The sequence below is a fragment of the Corythoichthys intestinalis genome, chromosome 15, assembly GCF_030265065.1.
Source record: "Corythoichthys intestinalis isolate RoL2023-P3 chromosome 15, ASM3026506v1, whole genome shotgun sequence".
Taxonomy (NCBI): domain Eukaryota; kingdom Metazoa; phylum Chordata; class Actinopteri; order Syngnathiformes; family Syngnathidae; genus Corythoichthys; species Corythoichthys intestinalis.
In genome coordinates, this window is record NC_080409.1 from 8,750,394 (window position 1) to 8,763,656 (window position 13,263).

The following is a 13,263-nucleotide window of genomic DNA, read 5'->3' on the forward strand; positions in this document are numbered from 1 at the left end:
ACATTAAAAAAATATATATAAAAAACATAAATATCATTAGAATTTACATGAGTAGCTATACCAAATTTGATGTCCACGTATGTGGAAGCCAACTTTAGGTTAAGTTTATTTGGGTTATGGGTTTAGGCAGGGGTGAAAGTGGGCCAGAACGGTCAGGAACGCAGTTCCGGTATAAGATTCAGGGCCAGAACGCAGTTCCGGTATAAGATTCAGGGCTGGAATGCTGTTACGGTACACGGTGGTTTGATTCCGAAAATATGACGGCAACTGTCAAAACGCTACTTAAAAAATAAATAAATAAATGCTAAGCTGCCACACATGCATTTCATCTCCAAGAAGAAAAAAATCTACCAACATCAGATTTACATACACAAGTTTTAACAACAAGCATAATAAAGTGCTTGTGTAGCGTAATCCGTTTCCACCAATATTTATTATTTGTTTTATTCCACGGACGGCATGGAGGTTTCCCATCTCCTGCAGTTATCTGAGTCTGACGATGATGAGTCACGTCAATGTGCGGAAGCACGCAACAAAGCAAAATGCCTGGACTCATTTATTGGTTCAATTGGCTGACATACTGACATGTGATCAGTAAAGATCGTTAGCTCTGATTGGTTCAAATGTGCATGTTTTCTGGAACAGCAAAAAAAAAATGTTGTTGAATTGATGTGACAAAAAAAGGGCAAAGTACCATAAAACGCATCAAATCTTTAGAGCAACAAACGAGTTGAGGAGGCTTATTTATCATATTTAGTTTTATTTGCTCTGATGGGGAGGTTCATATAAGTCATTTGTACTTATTTTTCTGAATGTATGTTACTTATCTTTATTATTAAAACAAAGTAAATGTTTACATTAGATTCCATTTTAAAATACATCCTATGTTCTTAAGTACTTAAAATTGAGATTTGGCATTTAGTATGTGAGGAAATGAGGGAAAATAAAAATGAGCAGATGGAGGTTGGGGTTATTGCTGTTTTTGTTAACTTTTATTTTGCAAATCATCGAAAGAATACAATTTTGAATGAAAATCAGTTTTTGTTTGTGTTATAGAAATAACTGTGCTAAAGCAGTTTTCTTTGCATTTCAGTAGTTTAAGAAGTTTGACCACCCCCCTGCCCCCCCTCCAAATGAAAGAAAAAAATTAATAAATGAATAAGATTTCTGGCTCCGTGGCGACCTTCAAGTCGGGGAGTTCCAGCAAGAAATTCTATCCACTTTCACCCCTGGATTTAGGTTAAATTTTGTTTTATTGACCGAAAATAGTCGATTGCCCTGTACATTGTTTCCCAAATCTACTAGGTTGTTGTGATGTCCGATTTTATGTTTGCGCACTTGAATGCATCACTTCCTGTGAAAGTGGGAGGTGAATGTTGTCAACGTGACTGTCATCAACTAAGGTCGGACGTGCGCGAAGCGGCGGCGGCGGCGGCGCAGAGTCAGACGTCGGTCAGTGCACTCGCTGCGTGCTCGGGAATAGTTAGGAAGTGGCAGCCAGAGCCAGAACCAGGACGGGGGAGACAGGCGACCAACCCCGCAGGACGACAAAATGAGGAAACAAGTCGTTGTCTCTGGATATCCCCGCCGTCTCTCTGTCTTCAGGGCCATTTTGTAGCATTTAGGATAACTTCTCTGTTAGATTCTATTTTTACCGTCTCGCCAGCCACCGTCGCTAGCTAGCTTAGCAGCCGAGCGAGGCTGTCAGGACGCACAGGTACCACCGCTGACGAAGACGAGCGCTCGGTGACAAAAGGAAGGTGGCGAGGTAACGATGAACCGCTTTCGAAAGTGGCTATACAAGCCCAAGGTAAGTTCCGTGCAATTTGCATGTCATGTCAATCTGTGTTTTTGCTGTTTTGTTTGGATTTCCCGAGTGGCGGTTCAGTGCGGTTCCGTTCGGCTAGCCCACAACATCACTCGTATCACGCATCTGCTAATGTTAGCCGGCCGGTGTAGTGTTGACGTTGACATATTGCAGCCGGAGACCCCCCCCCCCCCCCCCCCGCCCCAACATGGTTGTTTTTGTTGACCCCTTTTGTTCAAGAGCCACACTGGGGTAAACATGTTTGTGTGAATCCCCAAATCCCCTCCTACACTTTTTAATTGTCTCACGTATTAGTGGACTAATGCTTTTAAAACCTTTAGATGGGCAAACTTGACCTCAAGTCAACGTTTGGTTTGATTTTAAAAGGACTGATGCAGGCAGTGGTGTTTCCTGGATGCCAGGTTTAGGTGGGCATTAGTCTTACCTGGGGGTAAAAGCTACAATGCTCAATTAGGTGGAAATCCAGCGTAGGGCTACTGCAACCTAAACATGTTTTGTTTCCTCCTTAAGATGACTGTTGTTGTGATTTGGTCTAAACAAAAGTTGATTTTATTTTATTTGACTTAGAACACATCAATAACTGAACAGTATGGATATGCAGGTGAAAATGTTTTTTTTAAGGTAACCTATTGTGGTTCATCGGTTTGATCATTATTATTATAGTTATTCTTTGTTCCGCAGCCCCTTTGAGCTCAACTTGACCCCCTTAGAATGCTAGGTGCAATCTTAGATACCGTATAAAGACAAATTCCAAATACACTGTGTAGCGCCCCCTAGCAGTCATTCTTTGTCACGCCGATGCTTTGAGCCCTACTTTGACCCCGTCAGAACGCTTCAAAACTCACCTAACTCAACAGCCAGGTGAACGTTGGTGAAAACTTTGATCAAATGTAAAAAAAAAAAAAAAATATGCGTAAATGTGTGTAGCGTCCCTAGGAACAAAACCAACATTTAATTTCTTTTATTTCATTTATTTATTTTTTAAGGTGAAAGAGGAGGTAACAACACAAAGGTTAAAACTCAGAACGCATCAGTACAATATGAATGGGATACCAAACGCGGTGTCCAGACTGCCGTTAGTACTGCATCCAGTTTTCTTTGGGTGGGTAGAGCGCGTCTGTGGGTGGGCACTACCCCCCCCCCCCCCCCCCCCCCGGCAACGCCCCTGGATGCAGGGTTGTTTCTGGCAGCCCTTTTAATCGTTGAAGTCTTTTGGACGATAATACTTATTATTAGTCTTAGTCACTTCAAAATGTGTTTGTCTTTGTTTATTTTTAGTCTACGTTTACTCAATATTTTCGTCTGTAAAATTCGAAAGTTTCCCTTAAAGAATAAATTGATAAAAAAAAAAAGGTTTCCAAGTTCCAACTACAGGTAGTCCCAGGTTTATTAACGAGTTCCGTTCTGACTAGATCTGAAACGAATACTCGAGCAACTCGAGTAACTCGAGTTTAAAAACTGATCCGAGTAATTTTATCCACCTCGAGGAATCGTTTAATTTTGCCAGCTCTAAGCATCACGTTTTGCCTAGACTACTTTTAACGCGGGACAACACGCTGACGTCACGTGCGTAGAGGAAGAAGCAATAAAAAAAAAAAAAAAAAAACTTACCGCAGCCGACAGCCGCTACAAAATACGCCGATGTTGCTAAATACTACGCCCGCAGGATGCTAGTGTGCTAGCAGGTAGTGTCCGATGCGTCTCATAGATATCGCATGCATTTAGGACTAGATGCGAATGACAGACTCAACCGCGTCTGGGCAGCGTTAGAAAACAGCCGCCATCCTTAAGCAGTAGACTTCTCATGGCTAATAAATATAACGTTACTGTCACTCGCTCACGTAATGTTAGCCCTTCGGAGTGCTAGGTTTCTATTGATTATGACCACTGTCGATGCGTGGCTAACGTATCTTACATACAGGCTTTATTTAATCTGTAAAAACACTGCGCTGTAGAGTGATGAGTGTGTAAAATTAAAACATAATAAAGCTAACTGTCAGTTTTAGCTCAGTAGTCATTGCTGAATAAAACATCAAGTAGCACTGGTCCCTAATGTGCTCCAATACAGCAGGTATCATACATTTATTTTGAACCTCTGCAAAAACTCAAAATCCTATCAGTACTTACAGTTTAGACTAACTTAAAACTTAACTAGAACTTAAAAATAGCTTGACACAAATGGAAATTAATTTGAAACACGTGGGTTATTTAATGATGGAGGATACACTGCCCTGTAGTGGCAGCATTGGGTCTGGCTGTACTGTCTCCTTGTATGACTGAGAAGCTGACTTGACGTCTCACATGGATAAAAGATAGCTGTGCTCCGGTTTGGCCCACATAAGGATATAAGTTGTTGTTGATCACACATTTGTTTCCATGTTTTTACTGAACACAACAATGTAAAGGTCAACATGTGAGTTGGCAAAAATATTTGAACCTTTGGATTTAATAACTGGTGCCTCCTTTGGCAGCAGTAACTTCCATCAAACATTTACTTTAGTTTCAGATCAGACCTGCATAACAGTCAGGAGGAATGTTGAAACATTCACCTTTATAAGAAGGGTCAATAAACATCTTAAAAGGAGGGTGAATAATAAGGCTTTTAGAAATGATTTCGTAAACCCTTCAAACTTCTGTGAGTGATGCATTGTTGGCATGTATGATAAGTGCTTCTAAACTAGGTTTCCCATATTTATTCTTGCAACAGTACAATGAGCGCTTGTTTACGTCAAGGTATATCCGCTGGATATTTTTGTTTTACCGCCGTTGCTTTGTCTTTTCACAAAATGTCACAATAAGTCACTCAGCCGTCATAACATGACGATGGTAGGAATTCCCGAAAATATTTGAACTGTACGGCAACTTTGGTTCCAATTCCGAATCTTAAAAACCTTTGTAGCAATGATAAATGAGGAAATGTTGTCCAAGTTCTCCCATTTTTAACCTATAGTGTGAATGAATGACCGCTTTTTTAAGAAGCATTAGTTTAATGAGTAATTTTTAGACTTTAGTGTATTTAAATCCTGCTTTGATGACGATTTTTTTGGTCCACACTTCTACTTGTGCTCTTCTAAATCTGCATTTCTTTTGGTGTCAGGGGTTATTGGATTTGCTGTAATTCTTCAGATCCTGCAAGCAAAGCAGGTCAGGGGTACTTTGTTAAGCTGCAGCACATTTGATAGGTGTAGAAAAAAAAGTAGGAAATATCAACTGCTTAATGCAGGCCTTTGAATGCACAGGTATGTAGCAGGGATATCGATATATAATTTATATATGCTGTATTATCACTGCATTTTCCCAGAAAGTGTTTCTTCACCAGAGGTCGATTAAGAATTATCTACGTGGTCTACTGCTTTACAGTAATTCTTAGCTTGTTCTATTTATAGTGACTGCTGTGTGAGTAACAGTTCTATTGAAAGTCTTGTGCAACACTTGTATGGTACATTGATGTAATCTACCCACTTTAGGAGCACAGACGAACATTTGCGTAAAAATATCTAACCAAACAAATGAAAACTTGTTTTACCTGACTAAAAATCGAATGATTAAATAATATTTAAAATTAAAGTTAGGCAGGGTACTCGCCAGTTTAATTCTCAGCATGCATTAAATTCAGTGGAATGAGTCCACACAGCATGAAATAAGTCCACATGCTCAAGATTAGTATTTCACATCATCATAATCTGTAAATCATTGCTCAGTTTCGAGGAAACATGCTTCGGATATTCTGCACAACATGAGAGCAGGGTCATTCAATGTTTTACATGTTCGCCCATCAATGTAAATTGTGTTTTTTATTTTTGCCCAAAATAGCAACTTAATTTTTTTTTAAAAATAAAATGTTTCTATATACAATCACCATTTATTTAGGTTGAATTCTGTTATTGTGTAGAGATACAAAATCCAACATGGCGGCAGTCACAAAACAAAAGAGCTTTTCAAGTTTAAAATTCTTGTAAATACAGTGGGGAGAACAAGTATTTGATACACTGCCAATGGGTTTTCCAATTGGCAGTGTATCAAATACTTGTTCTCCCCACTGCAAATGCTTAAATCGCGGAATTTCTATAGATATGAACGTAAAACAGTCTAGCTTCTTGGTTAAAACCAAAAATCGGGCAGTTATTATTCATTTTACGTAAATATTTCAAGCCAAGTTACGGAATTGTGTCATCTAACATGGCGGCCGTCATAAAACAAAGAACTTTTTAAGTTTAAAATTCTTGTAACTGAATGCTTAATTCGTGGAATTTGTATAGATATGAACATAAAACGGTCTAGATTGTTGGTTAAAAGCAAAAAATGAGCAGTTATCATTCATTTTACGTAAATATTTCAAGGCAAAGTTACACTAATTTTATCCATCGATTTTTTAATTTTTTTTTTCACAACGTTTAAAAGTGCATGCATGGTGCTCAACGTTTAAAAGTGCATGCTATTTAATACAATAATTACCTTGACTCCTCAACCAAATCACTCTCTCACTCCTGCCTGCCGGTATGCAGTAAAAACTTCGTCCTATTTCCACCTAAATCTGGGATTAGAACGCAGCGTGTGTTTGAGTTTATCACAGTGAAAGCCAACTCAATGTTCTGCCTGGGTCAGCCCCCTTCGGGAAAGCGTGGCACAATGTCTGTGGGAGCCGTCTTGTCAACTGATGGCGGAATCTATGGCTAGGCTATTTAGTCTAGGCTTCAACATACCCACAACTGTAGTTACAGTTATCATTTTATTTGTTGAATAATGCAGACTGATGAAACAAGGGCGTATTAACACCAAGAAAGACCATAGTTCGCTTTCTTTGGTCCGCACTAGAATTCATTTGGTCAGGACATTTTTGATACAGTTCCTTTTCACATTGCAATTCAATTCTACCTAACGAACCTACGCTTGTGCAAAAATTGTTCAATTACTGGCCAAAACGATCCTGGCTGGGTAACGATTTAACAAGGAAGTAAACATTCACGAAGATCCAGATTGATTTGTTTTATGTAATTACAAGCGTTTGCGGGAAATTTGGAGCATCAGAGGCCTTTGATGCACGTTCATTTTACAAGGACAGTAGATATTCCGCTCCTCATTGCTCAACATCGAATCCCGACTCATACGGTATTAGCCGATGTACTGCCAACCGCAGACTGTGATGCTAACCAAACAACATTTCCTTGCTACGGAAGCCTGTTAAGGGCAAAAAGGTGTTTGATTTCAGATATGGTCCAGACCACAAGCATTAATTCAAGAAGTTGTCAGCTACCTCTCTGGTTTGTTCTTTTTTGTTGTTCGAAAAAAAACACATTTGCCTTTGAACCAATCAGAACTAACTGTCCTTGCTGATCACATGTTAGCTTGACAGCCAGTAGCGTACCGCACGTAACACGTCACCTTTGCTCATTAATATTCAGAACGTTAGCAACTGTTGCTGGGGGGGTCTAACTCCCGTTTGCCCTTCATGCTAGATGCATGTAAATAGTGTACGAACGAGATTTTACTGAACTAAACCTACCAATTCTGTCCAAAAATGATGTCCCTGGTGCCAAATTCACTGGTGAAGATGTGGAAGAACATACAAATGTTCAGTTAAAGAGATGGCTTGAGTGTCGAGGGCTGAAAAGACAGGGAAAAAGAGCCGACCTGATCCAGAGATAGCTTTTTTATCGACAACTTTTTCTTGTGTGCATTGCCTTACACCACTGACAATGACACCCTCCTGTTTCAACAAGCTATCCTTTACCACCATACGTCCTGTCTTTCTTAGATTTTATATCCTCTGGTTGTCTTACGTCTCTGACCGTTCCTGGGGGTAATTTACATTGCTATTTTTGTGTAGCGATCTCAAATGCTGCTCAGTGACAGCCAACTAACACTTTTAAGTTTTTCATTAAAAACACATCTTAATTCTCTTATTTCATTTACATTTCCCCCTTACTAAAGTTGTTTCTTTACAACAGGAAAGGGAAAGCTGTTAAATCTTGAGCCAACCTGTTGGCATGAGCAGGCTACAAAAAGACCAAAGCCAAACATGGCCAATTTATTTAAATATCCGTATTTTAGGAAAAAAAAAGGCCTACATGACCGTTGTGATAGATAAATAACATTTTTTTCAGGTCATTCATTGTCAGACAGAAGCAGCACGTCAAAACGCCAAGCTAAAAAAGTAAGTAAAAATGGCTTACCTCTTTTGGGCAGGCAATGGATTAAGATTGTCATCTGTAGGGCCATGGCCCCCAACAAAATGTTGACTAATATGAAGGTAAATGGCTTCACCTTGCTGGCGTTAAACTGGTCTTTTGGACGTCCGCACAAGTTGATCCCTTGTTCACATTTTTTCCCCTCAGAGTTTTTGGCTTCGGGAAACGTATGAAGAAAACATCCTTCATATGTGGACGGTCGTAATGTCTAGAGTAGTTTCTAGCAGCAGTGTTTAATCGGCGTTTTCTTTTTTGAAAGATTACCGGCAGAAAACAAGCAATACTAACATGAGTTGTATGCGAGCGTGCTTGTATGTTGACCCCCTTCCGGTTTACGATGGTGACGTCACGCAGCCTTGCAGTCTAAAAATAGTATTCGTGCACTATTGGTTTGCTGTGTGCATTGACGCGACTCGTCAGACTCCGATACACTGAGATGGAGCCGCTGGGCAGAACGCCGTGGAATAAATACATAATAGATATTGTTGCAAATGATTACGCTGCACAAGGACTTTATTAGGCTTTCAGGCTTGTTGTTAACACTTGTGTTTTAGTAGATCGTTTTCTTCTTGTAGGTGCGTGCATGGAAGCTGTGGGGATCTAAGCACAGCACCAGACCGTTCCGGCCCTTAATCTTTTACTGGTACGATGTACAGGACCGTTCCGATCCACTTTCATCCATGGTTGTAACCCTGTTTCATACGTTGTCCTTTGGTCAGCACAGTAACAATGTTGCCTCTTTTTGCACATCCTATTCAGTCAGAACATCAGTATGATGTTGTTGTTGTTGCTACAACCTGCAAGTGGAAGAAGTGAGGCCAGGCGAAGCAATTAGCGGCCGCTCTCTGTAGAGGAGCTTCTGTTGGCACACAGTCGATGGAGGAGGGAACAGCAAACTGCTGAGCAGCGGCTTCATATTTAGCCCACTTTCTGTTGCTCTTTCTGCATGTCTCATTCTGCTTAGCTGCCTGCCCGCCGCGCACTCATTGATTTGGTGTCACTTGTCTGAATTTAGGGCGGCCGGTGACCCCTGCGCAAAGGGGATTTGAAGGCTTTTTGAAATTCATTGCAGATTCTGGGGAAATTGGAGCCCGCTGAGCTAGGTGTGGGGAAACAATGATTGAGAGGAAGTGCCTGTGGGGGATGTGAGATTTCAAGGTACAACACAGATGTGGCTTCTGCCAGGGAGGCAGCAGTCATTACATATCGCATCTGTCATTAGCATTAATTACTGCAATCCCCAATGAAAGGCTTTTTTTTTGTTTGTTTCTTTCACTCTTCAGTAAAACTAAATTTCAGTTGGATATCAATCAATCAAATTATAGTATCAGTAAGGGTGAAAACATTGACATTCCTATATTGAGTAGAATAATGCCTCTGGGTGGAGTTGTCGTAGCAGTGGTCACGTGATTCTTCAGAACGCAAACTACATGAGACTGAATTAACAGATCATTGAATATTTAAGATGCGATTCATTATAATGCCCATCCTTAGTTATCAATACTCGCACAACTCAAGTCCACTTTATTTTTATAGTGCTTTCACGACAGCCACAGTTCTTTACAGAACAGCAGATGCAAAAAAAAAAATAAAAAGGAAAAAAGACAACACTAAGCCATCAGAATCAGCAGATTTATATTGCTGCTGGTTGCCTGGCAGTTTGTTCATACTGTAAGTACACCAAAGGCAAATAAAAACATTTTCGAATGCCATTTCAGGAAAATATATTTAGTAAAAAAATCTATAGTATGTGAGTTGATAGTATACACACAAACATGCGTGCAAAGACACCAAGGAAACACAGTCAGTCATGTGCAAGTACAGTAAATGTTAGTGAGTCCTTTTTTGTTGTCAGCATGATTGTTGAAAAGAGTGTATTTATTCAATTATTGCTGTTTTTGTTAGCACTAGGGGTGCAACGGTACACAAAAATCTCGGTTCAGTACGTACCTCGGTTTTGAGGTCACGGTTCGGTTTATTTTCGGTAAGAAAACAAAATGCAAAATATAAATGTGCTAGTTGTTTACTACACACCTTTGTGCTTTCAACAATAGGAACATAAGCCTATACAAAGCTAGAATTCTGCTCAAAAAGTGGCGGGTATTTAAAGATAATCCAACAACAATTTGCCTTTCAGACCCCGCGTATTGGTCAGCTTTCTTTCTGATGGAATAAGAAAAAAAGAAATCCTGTGCTAAAGAGAAAAGCAATCCCAACGACAAATATTTTAACATGTATTTTACAAATGAAATGCCTCAGTGAAACATTTTTTTTTCTTATGAACGGTTTTCAAAAGCTTTATTGGTGGATTTTCTCCAAGTTAAAGCGCCACACAGAAATTAATAAATTTAATTGTGTAAGCAGGATCTGTGTATTATTCTTATTATTTAATTACAGGTGTTTTAGCTCATTTCAATTTATTTTATTTAAATGGGCTATTATTTATTTTATTATGTGTTAATATTTTACAAATGTGATAGAGTATTCATTTATATTGTATATTTTATGTTGTATAACTTTAGTTCCTATGTGAATATTAGTTCCTACTTGTTTTGTTGTGGTAGTAGGGTTTTGTATTGAACACGGGGCTGTGTTGGTTATTATTATAGCAGAGAAGACAGCAGTAAATCAACAAAGACAAGTCAACTGTGCCCCGATCTACCACTCAAAAAGTGGACTCAAAAAGTGGGTTACGATTGTATATTAGTTTGAAAATCGACCGGATCCACCGTATTTTTACACGAGTGACTTCCGGTCTGCCTGATCCTAGCTACCGGTAGGAATATTGACGCAGTAGGGTTGTGTCTCGCGTCAAATAATAAACTCTGCCGTTCTTTTCGCGTGCGTCGTGTTGAGCCGCTTCTGGGACGCATCTAACACGCAGCTGCACTGCAACTGGTGCGGTTCAATACAAATACATGTATCGTTACACACTTAGTTAGCACACTAGCATTCGTCACTGTCTGTGTTAGACTCGACAGTAGTTGTTGGTGCTGGTCTTTTTGAAAATATCGTAAATACCTTGAAATATTTTTCTTCTCACTCTGGTTGTCTTACGCCTCTGACCGTTCTTAAGGGGCAATTTACATTGCTATTTTTTTTGTAGCGATCGCAAATGCTACTCAGTGACAGCCAAAGAACGATTTTAATTTAAATAATAAATCTTAATTCGATGAGTTATTTACATTTCCCCCTTACAAAAATTGTTTTTTACAACAGAAAAGGTAACAGTGGCAGTCGGATACCATTTTAAATTTTTTCAGGTCATTCCTTGTCAGACAGAAGCAGCACGGCAAAACACCATGCTAAAAAATAAGTAAAAATATCAAAATAGCTTACCTCTTCGTCCTCTGTAGGACCATGGCCTTCAACAAAATGTTTACTGCATATGAAATGTGAATGGCTTCACCTTGCTGGCGTTAAAGTGTTCTTTTGGACGTCCGCGCAAGTTGATCCATTCTTCACGTTTTTTCCTCCAAGTTTTTGGTTTCGGGAAACATATGAAGAAAACATCCTTTATTATGTCGTAATATCTAGAGTCATTTATACAAGTTCCATGGCAGCAGTGTTTGATCGGCATGTTCTTTTTTGAAAGATGACTGGAGAAAAATAGCGGAAATAACATGGATTGTATGTGAGAGCGTGTCTATAATGTCCCACTTCCGCGTCACGGTTTAAAAATAGCATTCGTGCGGTAGGCTATTAAGACGTCAAGTAAGACCCCAATCACATTGAGAAGCCACTTGATAGTTTTTTTTGCGAAAACGTGCCGAATATTGCCAACTATTGTCTCGCTTTGTCAGTGTCACATCAGTAAACCAACAGTACTGTTAGCATCATGTAACACTATGCACACCAGTTTGTTCAGTGCAATATAACCCCACACATAGCACAGGAGCTGATAGTGCCTGCAGCAAAAATAAAAACTGTCTCTCTGTCCAGTGACACTGTCGTTTTTTTCCAATTAATTTTTGTTTTTTTTCGGTCAAATGTTTGGTATACTAATTAATTTGAATTTTATTATTATTTCTTGAGTTTATTGAATTTTATTTTTCAGTATCAAATGGTCAAAAATGTACCTTGAGTGTATTTTAACAGTTTGGATGTGATTTTTTCTTTAAATTCAGGCAAATTGATGTGCTTGAAGTCTTTTCTGTTACAAACAAAACAATGTTAACAAAGCTATACATTATTGTAAGTTGATCTATATTACATTTTTCTTTAATAGTAAAAAGGGCACAATGTTATGCAGAGGTCTACTTAAAGGGATCCTCTATTTTTAAGACAAGTAATTCTTAAAACATAAATGTTAGTATGAGTTATAATAATTTGATATTAAAACCCCTCTCAATGTTCTTGTTTTAATAAAGTTTGTCAAATTATTTTAAGTGATAGGTCGACATCCTTATTACGTCGCAGTGCGTGACGTCACTTGCCCCGAATGCCGAAATTCCAGCTTGTCAGTGGTTAGCTTTCCCAACATGTCGTCAGTTCTACCCTTCCTATTTGAACCAGATCTGAAAAGTGAAGAGCAGGACAGCACTGTCGGTCGTTCACAAGACGAGTTTCAGGGAAAAATGCGTGCAGCAAATACCTGATAAGGCAAAAGTTGGGCAAAACTGGTGATGCGAGAGAGTCCTGTTGGGAGCGAGAGTGCATGCTGTTGGGATTCGGGAACTCCGATTTTATTAGCAGATATTCAAGGTAAGCATATTGCATTTTCAAACGTTTTCCCAATATAATTATGTAGATTGTTGGCATCCAGAGCTGTTGTGTGCTTTACATACAGTTCAGGCCAAAGAGCACACCTTGTGTAATCCAGGTCTTGTACATTGTAACGCGTGGTAGCTAAGATACGTGTATAAAAGTACCAGAAAAGGGAGAAGCTTCCACTTATGCACATTCATTCACAAAAAATAATATTTCCACCTTGACCACTCTTCACTCGGAAGCAAACACGCATTCCCTGACGAACTCCAACATTGTTGTAAGGTCCATGTCAGAGTCACTGTCGTCACTGTAGCGTGCCATAGTGCTTTAATTATTTAGTATGATTTGGGGAAAACTCCCACAAAGAATAGTCAACAAAAAACATAGCAATACTAATCCAAATCCGCGTTTTTTTACTCACTCGAAGATCCAGGAATTAGACCGATCCCATGGCAATATCGCAGCCGCGATTAGGCCGTCGATTCCACAAAATAGACTGATCCGAAAAGCCGCTGTGGGACCGACGAATAAAAATAA

The 13,263-nt window shown here is 39.4% G+C and overlaps 1 protein-coding gene across 2 annotated transcripts in view; it reads left to right on the top strand.

The window, feature by feature from the left end:
* The first annotated feature begins 1,369 nt into the window (after positions 1–1,369).
* Positions 1,370–13,263, top strand: part of zfyve28 (zinc finger, FYVE domain containing 28) — a 74,249-nt gene continuing 62,355 nt past the window's right edge. For both annotated transcript variants that reach the window (XM_057858964.1, XM_057858965.1), the window contains exon 1: positions 1,370–1,810. In XM_057858964.1, the coding sequence (XP_057714947.1) occupies positions 1,775–1,810 (36 nt within the window). In that variant the 5' untranslated portion in view covers positions 1,370–1,774. The remainder of the gene's footprint in view (positions 1,811–13,263) is intronic.